Consider the following 24,644-nt stretch of genomic DNA (forward strand, 5'->3'; position numbering starts at 1 on the left):
ATTTTCCACAAGTTGGTATGATTCTTTATGGTCTTTATGAAATGTCTGCAACATACTTTGGTTAAAATTCCTAATGGTCGTTTAAAACAACACCGTTTTTACCTTGACAACAAACAGATCTGTTCACAGCAACCTGTTTTGGTGCATGACTTTTTAAATGCTAATGAGCTCTGCTCACCCTGCCTCACTGTTCTGTGGATAAGGAAAGGTGATTTGCAAATAATCATAAAAAAAAGTATGAGACAGATAGATGACGAACAGTGGGTGCCGATTCATCCTTGAGTTCGAACTTTTTTAGCAAATCCTGCCTGAATTGTCCCTCGTTCAGAAAGCAGTCTGGAGTAAAATCATTTGCGCAGACATAAACAAATTTAGGTGTATTCGATGGTGCATTACCATCAAAAACAAAACTAATCCACTGCGTCCTTAGTGGCTCTGATGTCGGGAGAAAATGAAGACTTTTGTTCACTTTTACATCCAACTACAAAGCAGACATTGTTGTCGCTACAGCTGCTCAAGCACAGAGAAAATAGCGGACAGCATACAACTGGCTGAGGGCGTAAATATGCTAATACGAGACAGTCCGTCATTGGTCGTGGACGGGGCTTGACCAGTATGTTGTCATATTGCTCAGAAAATGAAAACAGCTTGATGATTTAGACGGTTTAGGTTTTTTGGGGATCGAAACAAGGAGAGAATGGATTTTTATCATTGTAGGGTGGTTGTGTGCACACTGCTAAGAAACATTTATATGCAAACACCATGTAAAAGTGAATTTTGCATCCGATGTCCTCTGATAAAAGTTGATTAAAGTGTGATCAAAACTGATCAGCTTTGAGCAGTTACTAAATCAGCATGCATTTTAAAGATTTATCTGTGCAGGTTTCATGTTTAAATTTTTGTTTACCTCATAATTTTTCATCAAAATCTCATAATGGTCTTCTGACAAACTGACTTCTTTCTAGTAACGTATACCAGTAATTTAAACTGCAAAACATGCTCACATTCATCTGTCTTTATTTCTATATGCAACACCCACATCTCAAAATCCAGTCAACAACCAGTCAACAAGTCCCTTTCCTATTTATTTTTCTTCTTTCAATAATCCGTTACACTCAGATGTACATTACATTACGGAATAGAAGATCTGCCGCTACTTCTATTTCATCGGGACTTCAAATCATCACCGACTGGTTGTATTTGACAACATTTGCCACATTTTTTAGTAATACTTTATAAAACCCATCAACGATGGGGGCTCCCCACTGCAGAATTCTGTAGAAAAACAGTGGGAGGCAGAAACCTCCTGCGATGGGAACATTCTCAACTAATTCATTATAAAACCATGGAAGACCCCTTGTTATAAACGGACAAGACACAGAATGAGGTTTAGCTGAAACACCCTCCTGTCACAGAAGCCCCAGAGAGGAGCAGAGAATGTGGACTTGTTTAGTGGTTTGTGGGAAGCAGGTTCGTTTTATGGTATTTCCCTCCTCTTCTCTCTCTGTCTGTCTGTCTCGTGTCGGAGCGTACTCGTCTGACATATTTGGCACAGCAACATATTGTGTTTCAAAACCTAACATCTAAAATGCTGAACCATGAGGCTCAGCAAGTGTGGTATCCCACATATACATCCACACTGCACATAAATGCTTACAGGACACATTTTTTTGTATCTTGCTGGGTCAGTTTTTTACTTTTCACTTTTCTTCCACTTCAGTTTCTGTGTGTGTGTGTGTGTGTGTGTGTGTGTGTGTGTGTGTGTGTGTGTGTGTTAATATAAGTACGTCCCTGTCTTTTCAGAGCGTTCCCCTCTTCATCAGTCTCACTTCTGCCTCTAACCAGGTGAAATGCAGAAGTGCTGGACATTTTTGCATGGCTTGCATCCTGTGTGTTTTAAAGTAAACAGATGAATTTGTCAAAAGTAATTGTCTTCCTGTGACTTTGGTGTTAATGTACCAAAGCAGAAGTATTGTTAAAGGGATAGTTCACCCTGAAATGAATATTCTGTCTTGGTTTATTCACCCTTATGTCATTCTGAGAGAATTTTTTTGAATAACGGCTCAACATTTTGTTGTTCATACACTGGAAGTCAAACATACTTCAAAATATCTTCTTTTGTGTTTAGAATAAGAAAGAAAGTCATACAGGTGTGAATGACATGAGGGAGAGTAAATGATGACAGAATCCCTTTTAATGTCTTTCAGACAGGATGCTCCGCTTTATAAAAATACACCGACCCTAAAACTCAGACACGTTGGCCACACGTATAACGCATATGAATGTCACAGTATTAGATACAAATTATCAAACCAAGCGCTAATTGATAAATGCACAAACCACATCCTTTTAATTTTAAAGGTTATACCAGAAGAGTTTGTTAATTTATTATTTGATTAATTTATTTATTTATTCATTTAGTGAGATTTTTTGCATTCAGTAACAAGTCATTGATTTTGGTAGGATTTCTTTTACTTTTGATTCTGATTATTCTTTCAAAGCTCTTCAGTGGAATTAAACTGTCAGTGTGGTGCACAGGGTTAGTAATACCAGGAGATGATACATTTACACAGGGTCCGAAATTAACACTCGCCACTCGCCAAATGCGAGCAAATTCTCTGTCTGGCGAGTTAAATTTAAAGCGCCATCCGCCACATGGCGAGTAAATCTTTTCACCAGTAATGTTAATCAGTATCAGTCTCACGGATCTCTGTGATGCTCCCCCGATCGGGCCAGTGCTGCCTTGTCACTAAAGTTTAATTTGCCGTGCGCAAATACAGTCTAATGGTGCGTTCACACCGAAAGCCAAGCGAATATGCGCATCGCGTCACTCGCTGTAGTTTTTCCCGTCACTAGCGCGAATAACAAGAAGGCGCGATCAACCATGGCAGAGATAAATACGATCGCTGCTTTGTACCTGTTATGTAAGTCCTAAATACACCAGAAAGCCAAATGCCGACGTGTCTGGGTTCACAGCACAGTAATGTATCACAGATATATCTCAAGAATTCTAATATAAACAAAGTGTAGAGAGAGTGTAAATAAGAGATTGATCTTGCGGTACAGAGAGCGTCGTTGATTATAATAGAGCTCTGTGATATCGGAAACTAAGATGAGTGACGGCTTTTAATATTTTTTATGGGAGTTTGTAAATGAGATATTGATTTAATACAGCAGTTAAATAAACAAGAAGTTATTATTAGGTGACTTACATTGTCTGACAATAACACTATGGCTGATTTTCCGTCGTCAAAATTATTCTGGACCAAGTCACACTGTGTTTGATTGTAGATGTGCAACGGCTCTGCGCGTCTCCATTCAAACACAGCGGTGTTTCTTTTATAAGTGAACTTGTTTTTAAACGAATCTTGTGAAATGATTCAATTTCCCATTCATTAAGAGAGTCACTTGCTTTATTCTTGAATGAACCATGCATTCAAACGAATCAAATGAATATGATTCAGTGATCAATTTCAGTTTCGTGCCGCCACCTGCTGGCATATATTTTTAGTTATTGAAATCTTAAATACTTCTTTAATTCTTTAAATTATCAATTTTATTTAAAGAAAAGTTATGCTGAATAAAAAGTGTATGTATAGTTATATTTGGCTTTTGACACATTTAAAATATGTGGCTAAGAAATAAATATTAACTTTTTTTTTTCTTTTTGGTGGGGCCAGTAAAAATTTTGGCAGGGCAAGTAAAAATCTGAACCACTGGCCCGATCGGGCCAGTAGAAAAATTCCTTAGCGTTGAACCCTGCTGTGGCACAAAGACTGCGTCAGAAGCAGGAGGCCAGATTTCATGGACAAAGAAAACAAGTAGTCTGACTAGATCAGATAGTTCGTTAAAAACATTTCCAAGTTATAATAAAAAATCTAAAATGACCAAAAAGTTGTTTTTCTTATTGATGTTTTAATTGTCACTCCTCTCTGTCCGGAGCACATATAATATACAGAATAACGTGCTTTGGATATATCTGTGTTAAATCGTTCAGAATTTTGGCAGGTAAAAAATAAGCTTGGCCGGTGTGTCAAAAACTTAATTTCGGTCCCTGCATTTACAGTAGCAGTGCATTGTGGGAGTTGCTCACTTTTATTACTCACTTTCTCAGCTCTCTGCTCATTCATGGATGATTCCCTCTTTTCTTGCTTGTTCTCACGTACACATACAGAGAGACACACACACACACACACACACACACACACACACACACACACACACACACACACACACACACACACACACACACAGACACACACACAGACACACACACACCAACAAATCAGGTGTGAAGTGTGGTTAGCATTTCCTTTTAAGAGGGTTTTATGAGTCTGTTAGTCAAGCTAGTCACATTTTTTTCTAGTTTTAAACTTAAGCAAGTGTTTAGTTGGTAGACTGGTAAACTGGTAGTTTGCAGTTTGCATCCTAAAGTGGTTATGAACTGTATTTTTATTTATAATAAATAAATAAATATATTAATTAAGTGTTAAATGTGGAACTTTTTTTGAAAACTTACTTACTATTAAGTTTTTACTGTTGCGGCTGCGGGGTTAACCATTGCAACTTGATTTCTGTACTCTCACAATGTTTTCATCAGAACTAACACAGTGTAAACGTATGTTATAAGAGATTCATTGTGCAGTGTAGGCAGCATAAATTGATTATTATAACTCAACAGTAAAATGAACCAAACAAAGAAATAATGCTCCGGTCATTCACGGTTGAAAATAAACCGCTACTTTCCTAACGGTGTAGGATTCTTTTGAAGGTAATGTTATTTTTAGTCCATTGTCTCCTGTCTGTCACTTTGCTAAAGTGTTAGTGTCTGCAGGCAGTCTCGTGCTGACGTATTAAACATTATTGCGTAATATTTCAATAAAAGCTGTTTTTGGACTAGAAGGGAAGTGTTATGTTCTGAAACTTTATATGCTTTTAGTGCAATAACCTCTTATATGTCAAAAATTCTGAGAAAATTTGATTTTTCAATACATGACCCTCCCTAAAAACCAAATGGAAATTGCATAATTAAATTTTTTCCCCTGTGGAGTAGCAATACCTTGGAATGCTTTAGCAGTTGTATCATGACTAGGGATGGGTATCGTTAAGGTTTTAACGGTATTACTACTTCTATCGATACCACTCGATTCAGTACTTTACCGGTACTCTTATCGGTACTTTTTGTCGTGTTTTTAATTAAAAAACCGAAACAAATTGAGAACAGAAATAACAACACTTTAGTTTTTAAATGTAAAATAATTATCTATAGTTTAGCAAACACCAATGTTTGAGCAAATATCTGTTACACAAACAAAACCAATGATTGTAAAACAAATAAACACAATTTTCTTGTAAATGAATATACAATGAACTACAAATTAATTTTAGGTAAGCTCTGCTCTATAATTTCTTAGCATAGTTTATTATTATTTATCTATTTGTAAAAGCAGTACTATAAAGGCATTTTAATGTTTAATATATTTAGGCTACTGCATAAAAATATTCGAAATATTTAGCCTATATGTAGGCTATATGTATCTGAATGTGTGTTTTTTTGTAAATTATTAACATTATAATACTGATTTAGAGAGACCTTATGTGATGTTAATGTCGTTATTTTAACATAGCATGCATACCTGAGGAGACGGATGATGAAGTAGAAGCTAGGCAGTCGAACATTTCTGCACATAATGCACTTTGGCTAGATGTTTTGATAAATTGCTTGTGTTTCCGACCTTTACAAGCAAAAATGTTGTTGCACTTGTTGCAACGAGCATTGTCCGTGTTCACACGGGTGAAGTGTAACCATACTTTAGATTGTTCTGCGCTCTCCACCATTGTCACTCCATTGTCACAGCGCGAGCTCTTTCGTGTTGTCTGCGCGCGAGCTCTGTTTACTGCGGAACAGACTACATTTTGTGCGTGAGATAGCAAATAACGGCAGTGCAGGCGAATTACAAATATTATCGCAAATTACAAAAGGCTGGTCAGGTAAAATACGCTAGGTAATGTTTATTTAGCAATAATAAATAGGACATTTATTTTTTTAATTTCTCCAGTACCGACAGCAGAACCGTTAACGTCAGAGCTTATCGATACTTCGGTCTTTTATAATTTGGCACCGGGGCCGATAAAGTACAGGGTTTCGGTACCCATCCCTAATCATGACTGATTTTGTTTTACATCTTTCGTCATGAGTGTTGCATTTTTAAGTGTCAAGTTAACCTCTAAAATCACAGTTTCTATGAGCTTCTATAAGCTGTCCACCATATTGGAACAGTCAAAACCAGTCCATGAACACTTGAAAGCAAGTTGACGGTGCGTCTGCAGTTGTAGTTGTACGCATGTATGAATATTTATATCTGAATTAGACTTAAACTAACACAATACAAGAAGACTTAGCCATTATCTAACATTACCATTGTTTAAAAAACAGGTCATATGGTATTTTAAGGCGTCCGGTTGTCCCCTACAACAGGTTTAAATGCTTATAAGGTAATTTTCTCAAAAATGTTGTTAATGATTTTGAAACGGTTTATTCGATTCAGTTTTGCCTGTAAACCCCTTCCTTCCATAAGCCTACTCTGCTCTGATTGGTCAGCTAGCCAAGTCTGTTGTGATTGGTCTTTGTAACACTTCACAAAACTGCTTTTTGGAAGTTCAAACTTGGGGGATGACAAGAGAGTACATTATCCGTAAATTTTTGTTCTGGAAATGAACTGATCCTTTAAGGCGATTCAGAATCGACTCTCTCTTTTAAAAGACAGTATCTTTATTTATCATGCACTTTTATGATTAACAACTTTTCAGACTTACAGATAACTGAGGTTACAAACTACAAAAAATATATTTTTTCAGAAACCAAAGAACTGTTCTTTAAAAACTTTGTAATATTGTAATATTAAGTTAATACATGAAAACACATTTTGGCATCTTGGAAAACTTTTTTTACCATGAGGGACAACAACATTGACATTTCCAAGATGGCTGACACATCAATGTGTGTGGAACAGAGATTCTAAAGGACCTTTATGCATAATTAGACGTTTTTATAAGATTCATGCTTGCATTAACACATTTTTAGCAGCAAAAACACATTTTATGTTTATGTACCTACTTCACCATTTTTTGGGAAATCATTTGTACCCACACTTAAAAACAGCCATTTCTTTTATTATATTGCTGGTTTAAAATGGACTGGAAATTAGAAATCACACACAGAATTACTAGAGACAACAGTAATAATCAAAAGGTTAATATTTATTATTAAGCAAGCACACCCATGGGCAAAAATATAAGACAATTTAATTTATTTGGAAAAATACTGCATAGTTTACAATATTGCATGCATTTAAACTCGTTTAAGAAGCTTTTCAGAAATAAAAAATCTAATGTTTAAAGGTAACATTTTAATTGAAGTGTATTCAACCATTCTTTGTAATCCTTTTTCACCGAAATAGATTCTAATGCTGGCTAACGCCGAAATCTGAGCTGGTGATTGGCTGCTGTTTGGCGGGGGAATTGCAAAACCTCAGTCTGCCGCCTCTTGTTTCACTCGTAGCTAAAAGATGCTGTGGCTGACTCCATAACCTGCTCATAAACAAACACTACTGAGATTAAAGAACATATTTTAACATCAAAATAAATTAAATTCAGTGTTATAATAATTAAAATCAACCTGTTACGCAAGGCAAATTATGTTTCTATCATGTGAAACGACTGCTGCTGACGCATTTAGCTGGTTGACATCTCGTCCCTGTATGCTGGGTTTCGTAAAATTACGCATTTACAGCACCGTAAAGACTTTATGGATTAAATAAAACTTATGCAAACCTTTATTTCACTTAAGAAGTGCACCAGTTAGGCTGTGTTGAGAACTGCTCTCTCCTGTAGAGGATGCAAAAAAACTAGTGCTCTAACTGTAAGCCAACAGCTGTGTTGTTTTGTCAGGGGGAGGGGTGTATAGTTTCAGCTGTCAGTGAGATTGACCCAGCCACTAACCCAATGGCTGGGTAACACAAAAACAACCCAACATATGACCCAACAGGCTCAACTCAGCGGTTACGTAGAAAAAACAACCCAGCATTTTTTAGACTGCAGAAGTGAGCTAAATCTGGGTGTCCTCATTTGTAAAAGCGATTTAAAAAAGTAAATGCTAAAAAGTATTTTTTTATGTTTGGGTTTGGTTATAGTATTTGTAGCTAGCTGTATATAAAACTAAAGAACTCTGTAATGTGCTCTTTTAGATGGCTAAGATAATGTGTGCATGCATAAAGGTGACATTTTTTTTCTTTCTTAGGTTAGTTGTTCACCACAGGTCTAATGATGTTGCACTGTGCTCCTGCAGAGAGTAAACTCTCTAGACAGGAAGAGGGAGGTGTGTGTGTGTGTGTGTGTGTGTGTGTGTGTGTGTGTGTGTGTGTGTGTGTGTGTTTGGAGAGCACTGTTTACAGTGTCTGCAGGCAGTGCCCACCATCATTTCCGCTCGGTTTATAAAACCACCAAAACATTTCAAATAGCAGAAAAAAGAAAACCCTGCTCTGAATCAGTGAACTCTTTAATGAGATTAGAAGTATCATCTTTTCTCAAACACAGGAGGACATAAAAGTTTGTGAGGGCGTGGAACGCTGTTAATGTACAGTAGTGTAAGCTAGTTTTGTACGCATGAAACTCATTCAGAGTGACGCATAAGGAGGAATAAAAGCAACTACTCATGTGTCCACCCACCTACAGGCACACAGTTTTCTGTGTCCACAATGACACTAGAAATCCTACGTCATTTCTTACAGCCAGCATGTGTCAAAACTCGTGTTGAGAGGGAAAAAGGGAGGACTGAGGGGATGTTCATGCAGAATGCACTTTTGGGCTGTTTTTCCGGTGTTTATGTAAATATCTGCTAGACAGGCATGTTTGCTCAAGTTAAAGGGATAGTTTACCCAAAAATGAAAATTCTGTCATTAATTACTCACCCTCATGTCGTTCCAAATCTGTAAGACCTTCAGAACACAAATTAAGATTTTTTTGGTGAAATCCGAAAGCCGCTGTTTCCCCCCCCCCCACTTAATTTAGTTTTCTTTGCCCACTTCTTGTAGCTTCGTAAAATTATGATTGAACCACTAATGTCACATGGACTATTTTAACAATGTATTAACTACTTTTTTCTGCCTTGAACGTGGTAGGACCCTTGCTGCCTATGGAGGGTCAGGAAGCTGTCAGATTTCATGAAAAATTATATTAATTTCTGTTCTTGGGACCGATTAATGACAGAATTTTAATTTTTGGGTGAACTATCCCTTTAAAAGAAGTTCAACTTTTACAAATATAAGTATCTAGCCCATTCACACTAAGAAGGGTAACTATAACGTTAACTATATTGGTGTCCACATCAATGCACAATAACAGTTGTGTCACCTGCCACTTTAAATGTTCAAGCTCTTTATATTCGGGTGGTTTCTGATTTGCTGTATTTTCTTCATTAGCTGGAAAATATTGCGTTTAAAGTGATTTCAACAGTATTGTTCCTTTTTGTCATTATCAATAAAGCTATGAGGACTTTACTTTTTTTTAATTTATTTATTTTTTTTATTTACATTATTAAAAATTTATCTGTAACCGTTATTGTTACAGTTATTGTGCTTGGTGTGAAAAGGGCCTTAAGTGATTATCAAAAAACACTCAGCCAAGAGCTTGTTTTGTTATAGAATAAAAAAGTCCAGTCTTAATTGCTGATTGGTCAATACAGTGTTTCTATTGTGCAAATAAACAATACAGTAACAGCTGTGAAATAAATATCAATAAACAATGCACACATCATAATGTACAAGCAACTCTTAAAGGGATCGTTCAGACAGAAATGAAAATGAAACCTACACTACCAGTCAAAAGTTTTTGAACAAGAAGATTTTTAATGTTTTTTTTAAAAGAATTCTCTGCTGCTTACCAAGCCTGCATTTATTTTATCCAAAATACAACAAAAGCAGCAATATTGTGACACATTACAAACATTTTTTGAAATTAATACTTTTATTTAGGAAGGATGCTTTAAATTGATCAAAAGTGATGATAACGACATTTGTAATGTTACAAAAGATTTCTATTTCAGATAAATACTGTTCTGACTGGTAGTGTATATGACATTAATATGACATATGACCAACACAAAAGGAGATGTTTTGACAGAAATTTCTTAATTTCACACAAGGAAAGACTGGTTTAGTAAAACATCAGAGTAAGTAAATGATGACAGAATTAAACATTTTTGATGATCCTTTTCATCATGAACCTGTGGGATGGCGCTTTATGAATTTATCTAAATTTGTATTCCTGATATTTCTAATGTCTGCTAACGGTTTTATAAAAGCAGTGATGCACTCAAGGCCATGTTGTATTTTGAACATTTTCATAGCTAATGAAGGGTTTGCTAACAATAGCATTTAGCCTTGACAAAATTCTCAATACTGTACATCTTTGAGTGCGTTTTTAATATAGAAACAGAGTCACAGTGTTGTTTTCAGGTGATTCGACCTATTATTGATTTGCTCAGAGCTGGTTAGGAGAAAGTATGTTAACAGTAAAAAAAATAACCTTTAAATATTACTAGTGCTGATGTAGCAGCATCACTAGATGGCAGCAGAGTGTTTGTTTGGTCAGTGTGTGGTCAGCAGGCTTTGTGTATTAAAGAATGTATTTTAGTGTCTCAGAGACCAGTGTTTGCCGCTGGCAAGATATGGTGGTTATTTTGACAAAAAAAAAAAAAAAGAAAAAAAAAGAAATTAAATGAAAAGCTCTGTTAGCTACCTCGCTCCTATTTCTCTCTCAATCACTCTGTTACTTTATTTCTAATAAAAATACACCTTATGTAGTGTATTTTACAGATGGAGAGTTAGTATGGGCATCTACAGGCAGAGCTTAATGGTCATACTGCCCCTAATTAAACATCTCACACACTATAAAAGAACACAAATAAAAATGCTAAGTATATTTTACTCCATATTATATTTTCACACCACTGATATTCATATTTGATCAGTATGCTGGTGAGATGCATTGTGCATGAACACAAGCAGATATCCAACCACCGTACCCACTAGCCAATCAGAGCACAATGCTGTGACCTCAATAGATCAAAGTGATTTTGGTTGGTACAGAATGAGTGGTAGCACATTCACTCAGAGGGGAATTTGTCTCATTCTTCTGAATGAGAAGCCCCCCCTGAGCTGATCCAGGAACAGCTCTCCTGTCCCACCTGCAGACTGAATCCTGTAAACACAGCAAATGCATTGTCAAATTAATGAAGCCTAGTATTTATTGTCTATGTCCAGATAAAATAGACCACCATGTGTTGTCAGCACACACATGATTTCTTTATATATGTTTTGATGTGGAGAATTCTGAAGTTATGGCTTTTGCTTGAAGAAATGAGAGGCACATTCTCTGCCTCTGTGATGTAGTGATATAGTGACTTCGTATATTGTTTTATTTCATGGGCTGTTTGTGTGTTTTGCATTTGTGCGTGTTATTCTTATGTTATGAATTTTGTTTTTGTGCTATTTAAAAAAAAATGTTTTGTTTTTAGTTTTTTTATTTATGTTCTGATTTTGTTTTTTTGTTGTTGTTTTGTTTGTTTAGTATTTGTATAAAATCTTTAGCAGTGTGGAACTGATAGTAAAGCTGTTGCTTAACAGGCTTTTTGTGTTTGTGCTATGGTTTGTTTTGTATTGTTTTTATGTGTTTTTTTTGTATTTTGTTTTGTTTAGTATATTTAGCATTTGTGTCCTATGTTTTGAATTTTGTTTGTGCTTTTTTTAGTTTTGTTTTTGTTTATTTTTTGTTTGTTATTTAGTTTTTTTGTTGTAAAGTAAAGCTGTTTGAAATAAGTGAAAGAGAGACTTAATTGTGTGCTATGTTTTGTTTGTTTAATTTGTGTGTATGTGTTTTGTTTTTAGTATTTTTTTTGGTTTTGTTTGTTTGTGTTGTTTAGTATTTTTGTTTTATGTTCTGTTTTTTTGTTGTTATTTTGTTTTTGTTTAGTATTTTTGTATATAGAATCATTAGTAGTGTAAAACAGTGTTAGTAAAGCTGTTTGAAACAGCAGAGATAGAGAGATATGTTTAATTGTTTAACAGGGCTTTTTGTGTTTGTGCCATGTTTTGATTGTTTGATTTGCTTTGTTTTTGTTTAGTATTTTTTGTTTTGTTTTGTCTGGTATTTTTTTCCCCCATTTGTGTGATTCTTATGTTTTGAATTTAGTTTGTGCCTTTTTTTGTTTTGTTTTGTTCCATTATTTTTGTTTTGTTTTTTAGTATTTTTGTTTTGTTTACTATTTTATATTTTTTTAGTAGTAAAGTAAAGCTGTTTTAAATAAGAGAGAGAGAGAAAGAGAGAGGGTTAATTGCTTAAGAGGGCTTTTTGTGTTTGTGCTATGTTTTTGCTGTTTGAATTGTTTTGTTTTTATGTTTTTTTTTTTTTTGTTTGTTTTAGTATTTTTGTTTTGTTTTTCTCTGGTAATCCCCCCTCCCATTGGTGTGTCTAGATGTTTGGAATTTTGTGTTGTTGTTTTTGTTTAGTTTTTTTTTTCTGTTCTGTTTTTTGGTTTCGTTTAGTATTTTTGTTTTATTACCATTCGGTATTGTTGTTTTATTTGTATGGAATCTTTTATAGTGTGAAACAGAGCTAGTAAAGCTGTTTTAATTAGCAGAGAGAGAGAGATTTAATTGCTTTACAGGGCGTTTTGTGTTTGTGCTATATTTTGTTTGTTTTGTGTTATTTTGTGTGTTTTTTTTGTATTTTGTTTTGTTTAGTATATTCCTTTTGTGTGTTTTGAATTTAGTTTTTTGTTTTGTTTTTGTGTTTTTACTATTATTTTTCATTTTGTTTGTTTTTGTTTTATATTCTTTTTTTAGTATTTTTGTTTTATTTGTTAGTATCTTTTATTTGTATAGAAACTTTTTTGTTTGTTTGTTTTGTTTTGTTTTTATGATTTTTGTTTAGAATTTTTTGTTTTGTTTTTGTCTGGTAATTTTAAATGGACCAGCAGTGTGGTCCATTTAAACAGCCATGCCAGTAAAGCTGTTTGAAATTGCACAGAGAGAGACAGGGGTGAGAGGGTTAATTGCTTAACAGGGTTGGTGATTTGAAGAAGATAGCAGTGAAGAGAACAGACTGAGGGACAGAACTGGATGATGGGGAAAGAAAAGCTCATCTTGAGTGTGGTTTGGGGCTGATTGTGGTGTTTGCAAGTGCGTAACTTGACCTGTCAGTTTTAATTAATGTGATACTGCAACCCCCATGATTCAGTACCCACCCTCTGTCTGCATGCCTTCTCTTGCTTTCTCTCTCTGTTTTTTATTCTCTCCTCCCAGCAGTCAAATGCCCCTGCTGCTGGTGCCAGGGTTGTGTTAGAAAGCAGAGGGTATGTAGCATCAGTCATACTATCAGCGGTGGAGCTTGGCCTGAGCTCAGCTCAGAGAGGAGGGTGAAGGGTGGAGGAATAAATGGAAGACTAAGAGATAAAATCAGAATGAGAATAAGATTTATTTGCAAGTATGTTTACACACAAGGAATTTATCTTGATGACAGAAGAACCTTTCACTGCACAGAACAACAGGACACAGATATTAAAAAATAAAAATAAAATATTATGATTTTACTGGTTTACTGTATTTTTTATTAAATACATGTAGCCTTGGTAAGAATAAAAGACTAAATAAACAAATAAATAGATAATGGATAATAGAAAAAGCTCTATGGGTTTCCCAGCAGTCAGTGGGGCAGAGGGCGACACTCTGTGAGATCCAGCTCCATTCAGTGCTAATGACAGCGGTCTGGAGCTCTCGCCACAGACCATGTTAATGGCTTTCTGACCGCTCAGCAAGATCAAGCATCAATTTTTTATTGCCCATTTGTGATTCAACAGGAAGAGGACAAATGTGGCATGTGTTTGTGTGTGTGTGTGTGTGTGTGTGTGTGTGTGTGTCTGTCTATATCCTGTGGTGTGTTTGTTTACTACGGTCTACTATCTGCATGCTATCTTTACATTTTCTGAAGTGGTGTTTTTTTTGTTTTGGTTCTCCACAGAGCTATTACCACCACAGAGTGTCCCCCCTCAGTATTTAGGTTAGTAGGTTTTTTTCCGTGTCTGTTCCGCTGCCCCTCGTATTGGTACCATACCAGTTTTTGGACAAGATTAAAAAGGTTTAGGTATCGGCCAGTATTAAATATTTATTTGTGCACATGGTCATTTCCCCTGTGTTTTACTTTTACTGTGATTTTGTGCTAAATTGAAGTTAACCTTTAACACTTATAACTTAATAGCAATGTTTTTTTTTATTTAATGAAACCAAGAAACCGAAACTGAAAATAATGTTTGTTTAATTCTAAATGAATTAGTTAAATTGATTTAATAATCACCTTGCAAATCACAAATGAATTGTATACAAACATTTAAATTGCACCCAATGCAGTTTTTATACCAACTTGTTAATGACATAATTATGTTTCTAATCCAATTTGTTTTGCAACAAACAATTAAATGGTTGCTGTTATAAAACCTTCAATACATTAAATAATGACAACATATTAAGTAAAAATAATCTTTTATAGTTATGTAGCTATAGAGCCACTTAACGGACATTACAAGTCAGAACTGCTGTGACACGTGTGAAACCAATGTCACATAAAACGTACCATCAGTCTGTTCATCTGTTACGCTTGCTTGAAATGCTGATTGAGTGATTACATGGGACATAATACTATTTGGCAAATTGTTCTGTTTCCTTCAACACACCTTCTGTTGTTCTTTTATGTTCATTTATTCTATAACTAGTAGTAAAGCGAAAGAAATGATTGGTTTAGAACTGAGGTGGCTACAATTATCTGTCATGGCAGAATAAAGAGTGTCAAAACAACATTTATTGCTTGAATTTCATTTTAAAATTGACAGATTTTAAAATGACAAATTTGAAAGTTGAGACTGAAGTAACAATGCACAAAGCTTACTGTGATTTTTGGATGAGAGGCATGCAACAAATATTTTGTTCACTCATCAACTTAAAAAAAACACCATGGGGTTTTTTACACCACACCGTTTTCAACTAAAACTGGAAATCAATATTAGCAATCACAGACATTCATATTGAATGGAATTATATTTTTCAGCTATTGAGTTTGCTGAAAAACAGTAGGTAATTTGCTCTGGGTTTTCTATGAAGGTTGTGTGAGATAAACAGACTTGGCTTATTCACACAGGATTAAAATTGCAAAGTAAGTTTGTAAAACTCAAATTTTTTGAAAGCCCGACTGGAAAACTCAACTCTGCAGAATTTAGCTCCAAGCTCCAGCTAAATTTCAATACATTCATCCAGTTTTTGTCCTTAAAATGCTATTGTGACTCGTGAGTAGGATTCATTTCTTATGCAGCTCATCCAATGCCTTCTTTGCTAAATCCAAAACATCATTTTAGAACTAGTAATGACACTTGAGCCGTTGATAGCAGACTAATGCAGTTAATAATAAAGTTTAGACAGACCAACAGATAGACGGCAAGAAAGATTAAACTTGTGAATTACCTCTCTCAAGTCTGTATGTCTCTCAAAAGTGATTGGCAGCATCGTCTATACTAATAGTGAAACTTTAAGTTCATTTTCTTCAAGACCACGCTGTTGTTACCTCGCTTGAGAGAAATGTCAAGTATTTTTTAAGTTGTTAATCGTCAGAACAGTGCTAACAACATTATTACGTGTATGCTAACGTGTATGCTAACTGTATGTGTGTGCGTCTAAGGGAGAGAGTGTGGGAGAAATAGAGTATGTGCTTTCCGTACATAATAAAATGTAATATTGCTGCAAAAACATGGAAATAATCTGTCGTTTTTAACCTATTGTTTACTGTATTTATTTGTTTGGCCAGTGTTGTCGTGGGTTTTGGTTATTTTGTTGGTTTTGGGCTGTAAGGACCTTTGAAATAACTGAAATCGTGTGGCGAAGTGATATAGACATGTAATGTGGTCAAGTGCTGCCTGGAACTACGTTTTCTGTGCGTGTCCCTGAAAATAATGCACACCATTAGATGGTGTAGTAGTATGGCCCCGTAGTACTGTCCTTTTTCCTGAGTAAACGATGAGCGCTGCCATTACGAATTCTAACGTCAGATTAGATGCACTTCTGTCTCCATAGGAACCCATTCAAATAGCGCCCATCTGTTTTTAATGCAGCTAACATCTACACACTCATTAAACTTTGAGGAGTGAGGCACTGACAAATGACGGTCATTTCAACATTGTAAAGTGATGGCGCATTTGAATAGGTTTAACATCAGATTATCAGCTCGGAATATACAATAATTTTACTAGAAACACTGGAGACCAGAAATGCACAGCATTCTTCAAGTTAAGAGTCAGACGTGACTTCCACGTTCAGGAAAAACGTCTATAAGGTTTATTAGCACTTATATTTGTCTCAATAAACTCAGTGGTGCACACAGTACTCTCCAACCTATTTGTGGACATGATATTTTAGTATTATCTATCCAAAATACCACTTTTTATTGACTAGTATTGCTAACAATGGACATGTCCATCTTGGGTTTTTTTGACTTCTCTTCTCTTGAGTGTGAGATCATTCCCAGCCCCTACATCCGACTTCCGAGGTTAATGAGGCGCAACATAAACTCACTAGGAAAGTGGACCTTGAGGGCAAGAGTTGAGATCACCTGGAATAAAGATTGATTTGGGGTTTTAAACATTAGTATTGCTTCCGCCCAGCCCTAGAGTCCACACGTTTCTCAGCCATAGCATTAAAATAATTTGTGGTTTTTGGAGCTTATATTTTAGTATCAGTGCACTAAATAATTAATTACTAACCATATTAAATTCAAGTTTGTTTGTGTTGTTTTGATATTTTTTATTTTTTTATTTTTACATTTCCTTGAGTGTGTCTCTGCGTGTAAATGTTATTCTTCTTTGTGCCCAGTTTGTGTAGCACATCACTCACAGAAGCCCCCGTTGTGTTGGTGTCACATTGGCCTTCATCCAGAAACAAAGGGGTGTGTGTGTGTGTGTGTGTGTGTGTGTGTGAGAGAGAGAGTGTGTTATGCCAGATCCATATTTGATGAACTGCTACTTATCTCTGCCACGAGTAGCCACACACACACACACACACACACATATGTAAGAATGTTTCTGTCTGTTTCTGGTTCTTATGTGTGTGTGTGTGTGTGTGTGTGTGTGTGTGTGTGTGACCTATATTATTTCCCTCTTTGTTTTAACGTTGTCACTTTGAATAGTCTCATGCATAGACACAACTGGACTGAGCAGAGATTGCTTTGTGCTTGCACACATTTAGATGCCCATGTGCGCACACACACACGCACACTTGGCAAGAGACAGCGCTTTAATTTGGGGTCTTTGGGGGCCTTTCTAAAGGTCTGACTTTAGAAGACCTCTGGCGAGACATTAGAGTATGTGTTTATGAGTTATATAGATCTTAAGTGTTTAAGTGGATACTTTGAGATGCCCAGTTTATGTTTGAATCTGTAATGAGCAAGTATACTGTACGTGTATGTGTGTGTGTCTGTGTGTGGACGGTGTTCTTTGTGTTGGGTTTAGTGCCGGCAGCGTGCTGTGAAAGGTTTGGGGGGGGGGGGGGATCCTCCCAGAGCCTTTGTGTCCTAATTGAAGTTGTTCAGTCTGGCTTATCACAACCCATGCCCCGTGTGTGTATGTGGGGGTGGGGTTTGGGGGAAGAGGGCTGTCTTTTTAGGGGTTTGTAATGGGGGTTCCTTGTTGCCCAAGGCATGATGCATGAAGTTCATTCCCTCTCTCTCCCTCAGTTAATTGGCATCTTTATCAGTGGAATGAAGGGAGGGCTTGTAAACATTGATTTCATTGTTATATACATGATCTGGTGAGATGTGTCTTGTGAAGTAAGCGGTCCTTTGTAGTTCAGATAGATTAATTAATGCATCCTAATGAAAGAGCACGATACTGTGTATTAAGATGAGCTGTTTGTTGAGGTGGATCATTTTTAATTAGAGGCACTCAGATACTAGTGTTATTTTTGTTTTTTTAAATTAAATGTCCAAATGTTTCTTGAGCACCAAATCAGTATTAGAGTGATTTCTGAAGGATCATGTGACACTGAAACTGGAGTAATGGCTGCTGAAATTTCGTTCTTTCTTTCTTTAGTGAAACAGGGGGAAAATAACAATATATATGGGGATAAGTTATTTAAACAAATTGAAGAAGTTAAAACATTTACAGATAATTTATCACCCCCTTGTCATTCAAGATGTTCATGTCTATCTTTCTTCAATCGTAAAGAAATTATGTTTTTTGAGGAAAACTATTCATGATTTTTCTCCATATAGTGGACTTCTATGGTGCCCTCAAGTTTGAACTTCCAAAATGCAGTTTAAATGCAGCTTCAAAAAGCTCTAAACGATTCCAGTCGGTCTTATCTAGCAAAACAATCGATTATTTTCTAAAGTGAACATGCAAAGAAGATCAAAGGCCTATTAGAAAAAAAGGTAAAACAGCAATGTAGGATGATTTAAAAAAAAAAAATTAAATTAATTGTCAATTTTTTTTTTAGAAAATACCAATCGTTTCGCTTGATAAGACCCTTCTTCCTCATCTGGGATCATTTAGAGCTTTTTGAAGCTGCATTTAAACTGCATTTTGGAAGTTCAAACTCACAGGCACCATAGAAGTCCACTATATGAGGAGAAATCCTGAAATATTTTCCTCAAAGAACATAATTTCTTTACAACTGAAGAAAGAAAAACAATAACATCTCGGATGATAAGGGGGGTTAATACATTATCTGTTATTTTTGTTCTGGAAGTGAACTTCTTTAAATCACATATCATAACTTATAACTTATTAGTTTCAGTTGAAGATATCACTGAAGTACACTAATGCAGTTATAATCTGTGTACTATATCATGATGGATTGATGTTGTGTGACATGGCAGAAAAAACATACTCCCTCACCACATGACTGAATGTCACAACACATTATATTTCATGCTGTTAGACTTATTTTGATATTAGGCTTGAAATGCATAAAAAAGCTACTAAGGCATTATTCAACCAATAATAATGAACAGTTTTTACCTTTGATCTGTAAACAGCACATTACATCCAACCATACATTCATATCTGGTGTGTAGAGAGTGCCAGTGTGAGATGGGTGTCCTTGTGCATATCTCACACAGCATGAGCCCAACACGAGCATCATCAGCCTCTCCAGGACCAGCGAGACTGAGATGATGAGCTGCCACAGGAACAGACAGAGAGAGATTTGACACGGCCCATCTGCTCCAGACCTTACACACTCCTCAGTGGATTCTTCCCTCTCTCCTTCCCTCTATCTGCATCCCTCATTCTTTCATGTCTTTGAACCAGCCTCCTGCTGCGTGTGTTTCTCCATCCATCTCCTCTCCTCCAGAGTTTAGTGTTTTCGTTCCTCTCCCGAGGTTAGCGGTTCTGGTTTAGTGTTCCTGCTCTCTCCACACACACACACACACACACACACACACACACACACACACACAAAGCGATATATTCAATATTCAGAATATATTTGCAGTGATAAGTAAGCGACTTTATAAATATTGCATTAATCAATGTGCCTTGGCCATTAGATTTTCCTATAGAATAAAACATTAGACCAGTTTCAAGATCCTACTTGTTATAGCATTCAAACCAAGATATTTAACCCTTTATTTTAACTTGACTTTTTTTTATGTAATGAGAAACGTGTATGGCATCCCTGTAAATTGCAGTATGACTCAAACACATAATGTGTCTGAATAATGAGCTTAAATTTGAGCTTGATAATATTTAATAGGGCTAGTTCAGAGATAGTTTACCTAAAAATGAAAGAAAAAGAGTTAGTACACCCAGTATTTTTTTGACTATGGAAGTCAATGGGGTCCATCAACTGTTTGGTTACCCACATTCTTCAAAATATCATTATTTTTTATCATTATATCAATATTTATGTTCTACAGAAGAAAGGAACTTGTACAAGTTTGAAACAACATGAGGGTGAGTACATGATGACAGAATTGAAAAAAATTTGTCAAACTATTCCTAAGCATTAAATTACAGATAGAGATTTTTTTAAGGCATAGGCATCTATGAAAAATTGCTTGCTTACTATGAAAAAGTTTGACTTTGATTCATTTCCATGACTCAGTTCAAACTGGCTGTTTCAGCAAATCGATTTAAAGCTTTGATTCAGCAATTTGTTTGTGTCATCACTCAAAAATATTCAGAAGCCACTGTGTGAATGTATAAAAACCACTATACTGAAAGCATATTGAAAATATCAAATAAAAGTAATAAATATGGTAAACATGTCTATTCACTTGATAATTTTTTTTACTGGATTTAACCTGTAATTTCTGAATGTGGCTCTTCGGAAGGACAGCCATGAGAAGAAATGCGTTAATAATGAGACATACATTGAATATCATCAAAAGGCAGAAAAATCTTAAGATAGATATTTTACATTTTCCAACCCTGACACACACACTGTTTTTTGGAGAGTAGGGGGTTGTTACCACATTGTCCCAAATCCCTGTGGAGGATGCTTAATGTAAGAGCTGCTCCGAGAGAAAAAAGAAGTGTAGAGCCTGAGAAGAAGAGGCATTTGAATGAATAGTATCATTTGTGGTTCTTAAGGTGTTCTGGGTGGTTGTTAGGTGTTTGTGTCCTGGCCCAAGTATAAAAAGCCCACTCTTAAAGGGATAGTTCAACAAAAAAAAAAGTAATTTACCCAAAGTTATTTACCCTCATGGTGTTTCAAACCTGCATCACTTTTGTCTTCTGTGGAACATAAAAGAAGATATTTTGAGAGTTGTCTCAGTGTTTATTTAATTATATAGTATAAAGCTGTCACTAATGATTATTTTGGTAGTCAAGTAATTGGTCGATTATTCTAAACGATTATTCTGTGTACATAATATATGTGCATGTACTGTGTATATTTATTATGTATATATAAATACACATGCATGTATATATTTACGAAAAGTGTTGTTTATATATTAAATATATTTATATATAATGTAAATTATATGAATATAGATATACACATGTAAATATTTTCAAAATATATACTGTATGTATGTGTTTTTACATATACATAATAAATGTACACAGTACACACACATATATTATATAAACAAAAACTTGGATGTGATTAATCGCAATTAATCATTGCCCAGCACTAGTTTTATTGAACAAAACTGTTAAAATACTTAATGCATTATCAAATGCCGTCAGAGGGCACCAACGGTCTGACGATTGTTTTTACTCTTTACAAGACAATCAAATCCTTGTTTAATATTGACTAAACAACATTTAATTAAAATGTCCACTTAAGGGTTAATATTTGTTCGTTTCTTTATGACAGAAATGCTGCAGTCACTGTAATTTTTTAAATATGTGGACAATGTATAAATGTGTTAAAGATACTGATGTATTCTTCTATGTTTGCATAGGTTTAGCAATGATTTACCTAAATCTGATTAAATGGTGTATGTTGCGTTCTTAGATGAGTGTTATAATAATAATAAACCAAAACTCACAGCAATAGGCAGAGATGGAGTTTGAGGTGCTCCACACATGTAAATGATAACTGTTTGTGCGGAGCAGCGTTTACTGTGAACGAAGCAGTTCTGAGATGGATGTACGTAACCTGTTTAATTGAATCGGAGCATTTGTAAATTCACAATAGCATTATGCTTATGATTTTTAAATCTTGCAGCCTTGAAAAATGGTCTAATAATGTGTTTAATGGATTCTCGTGCATGGAATGCTGCGCTTCCATTATTTTGACGGTTACTTGACACGGGCAAGTTGCCATTCAGGATTTTTAAAAATCAAGTAAAATTGAATTAAATTGAGGAATCGTGACAGCCCTAATTTCATACAATGGAACACAATGGTCACCAAAATGGTGTGGTTTCTTCAAAATATCTTCTTTTAGGTTCCACAGAATTTAATTTAATGTTAATTATGGGTGAACCATCCCTTGAAATCTCTATGATATTCTTATAAATAGCCCCTAGATATGACTAAAGGACTTCAGTGTAAAGGTGTAAAAGTGTGGACACATTTACGGTTGTTTAGTACATTTTTGCAGGTGAAATCGTGTCATTTTAGGAATTAATATAATCAGAAATATCGCATCAAGACAAAAGAGTCAAGATTCAAGTTCAAGTTGACTGCATCAACCAACAGAATTCAGCTTGATTTGACATTGAATGTGCTTTATATATCACTACACTATTGACAATAGACATTTTCCCCATGAAATTTCAACCAAAATTCGCTCATGTGACCGAACCTTAAGTCTAGGGTTTTCTCCATGCTTTTAAAAATCTAAATCACAAAAAGTCAGTCATTGAGTTACGAACTTCAATACTTATTGTTAAGCATTTGTCCCTAATCGTAAGTATAAACAATAGTAATTGTGTACATGCCTTAGCAAGCACTAATTGCATGTAAGGATAAGAGTGAATGAAAAAGAAAGAGAGGATGAAAGATAACAGGAAAGAGGCAGTGGATCGAAGAAAAGAGGATTGAGTGAGCGAGCGAGCGAGCAAGCAAGCGAGAGAGCGGAGGAGGAGGAGTGCCTCCCTTCCCATAGCAACCGTTGGCAGCGATCAGCTCCAGCCTGTTGTCTTACATGTGAGGAGCCGTAGTACAAACCGACACACACACAGACGCGTGGATCTCTCCTCAGCAACACACAGCGGCTTCATATATCAAACTCAGATATGTTTAGCTCCCTCCATAATCATTAAGGAGATCAGGCGAGTGGCAGGCGAGTGAAGGGGAGTGTAAGAGTAAGTGACGAGAGCGGGGGAGCGTTCAGAGGAGTCGCAGCGCTGGAGGATACGGCAGGCGGGGGGATGGAGCACCTGAGCACTCGCGAGCTGCCCAGGCTCTCCTGGATAGACACTCTCTATAGCAGTATGTACTTAAAAGTCTCTTTCTTGCTTGTGCGTGTGTGAGTTGTGCTGAATTTGCCTGTGTTACTATTGTTATCTTCAGCTGTATGAGAATGACGCTGTCAGACATGGTATGTTTGTCGTTTAGTAACTGTTTGCTCTGTGACTGTCGGGCTTTTTGAACAAGTACAGTGGTACATAAATGTAGTAGTACAAAAGTACAGTGGTATATATCAAAATACCATGTTAACTAATATGTCACTGTATTATAGTATCACTTCAGTACTTTTGTTGTAAGTTAAAAGTTAAAATAGAAATGTTGCCTTGTCAACTAATTGAAATTAGTTCATAAAGTACTAAAAAAAAAAAATGAAAACTGAAAATATAAAAGCTCATTCAGATTCATTCATTTGTTTCAGTTTTCCCTCTCATTTCTTTCTTCCTTCTCTTTTTCTGCTTTCATTATGCTTATGATTTTTAAATCTTGCAGCCTTGAAAAATGGTCTAATAATGTGTTTAATGGATTCTCGTGCATGGAATGCTGCACTTCCATTATTTTGACGGTTACTCGACACGGGCAAGTTGCCATTCAGGATTTTTAAAAATCAAGTAAAAATGAATTAAATTGAGGAATCATGAAAGCCCTAATTTCATACAATTCCTTCTCTTTTTCTGCTTTCTCTATTCATTCTCTTTCTTTTTTCTTCTCGCATTCTGCTCTCATGCTGTATCTTACCTTTCTTCCCACTCTCATCCCTGTCTTCCTTCTGATTTCTTTCTTTCTTCCAATTGTCCCTTCTCTTGTCACTATCTACCATTTCCCTTTCTTTCTTCCTTCCCTCATCACTCTTTTCTCTTATCATTTGTCACCTTTTGTTTTCCTTTTCTCATCCTTGTCTTCTCCTCACTGTCTACTTTCTTTTTTTCTTCTCTCTTCCCTCTCATCCTTCTCGAGGTACCATTTCCCATCACTTCCTCTTACTTAAAAATATACCTCATTTTCATAGTTGACTGAGATATACCAAATTTGTTTGTATGAGACCAAAAGTACATGCTGTTCTCATGAATATTCAGATGTTGTGTTTACTGTTTACAGTCAGATGGGCTGTTTATCTCTTGGTGGAAGTCATGTGGGCTGAAGCGGTCAGAAGGGGTTTGTGGGTAATGCTGGACTGAGGAGATGCACTTGTTGTGGTTGTTTAGTCTGCCGTTCATTTGCTCCGGCTGTAAGGTTGAGTTACATAAAGGGCTTTCAGAGAACGTTAAATGGAGGAAAGGCTGGCAGAAACGCACAGATCACGCTGGAAGGGATGGAGGGGTAATAGAGCAGTGAGAGAGGGAGAGAGAGCTTTTTTCATTCACTACAGAGAATCCATTGAGGAGTTAACCAGGAAAGCACTAATCCACCGCAACCAACCCCCCCTCCACCCCACTCCATAATTTCACACTGAATTATGTGAGATTTGTGGTGTTTGTGCATGAGTGACGATGTGTGTGGGTCCGTATGATAATGTAAATAATTGGTAATTCAGGAAAAGGGGCAATCGCCCCACAAGATGTTATTAGTTTTACCCCTCATCCTCCCCTATTTACACCCTCACATGTCATGTGTGTGTGTGTGGTTAGTGTATGCTAGTATTATCATGTCAGCTCATGTGCTTTACGACTGAGGAAGCAGGAAG

The 24,644-nt window shown here is 35.9% G+C and overlaps 1 protein-coding gene across 2 annotated transcripts in view; it reads left to right on the top strand.

The window, feature by feature from the left end:
• The window catches only part of abr (ABR activator of RhoGEF and GTPase), a 225,784-nt gene that overhangs the window by 13,797 nt on the left and 187,343 nt on the right, over positions 1-24,644 (top strand). Inside the window, exon 1 of one of the 2 annotated variants that reach the window (XM_073839572.1) lies at positions 22,680-22,984. The exons of the other annotated variant lie outside the window; for it this stretch is intronic. Within the exon in view, the coding sequence (XP_073695673.1) occupies positions 22,924-22,984 (61 nt within the window). The 5' untranslated portion in view covers positions 22,680-22,923. Of the gene's footprint in view, positions 1-22,679; positions 22,985-24,644 lie in introns of those variants that run through there. 2 annotated transcript variants of the gene reach the window in all.

Source organism: Garra rufa, chromosome 5 (assembly GCF_049309525.1).
Source record: "Garra rufa chromosome 5, GarRuf1.0, whole genome shotgun sequence".
NCBI lineage: Eukaryota > Metazoa > Chordata > Actinopteri > Cypriniformes > Cyprinidae > Garra > Garra rufa.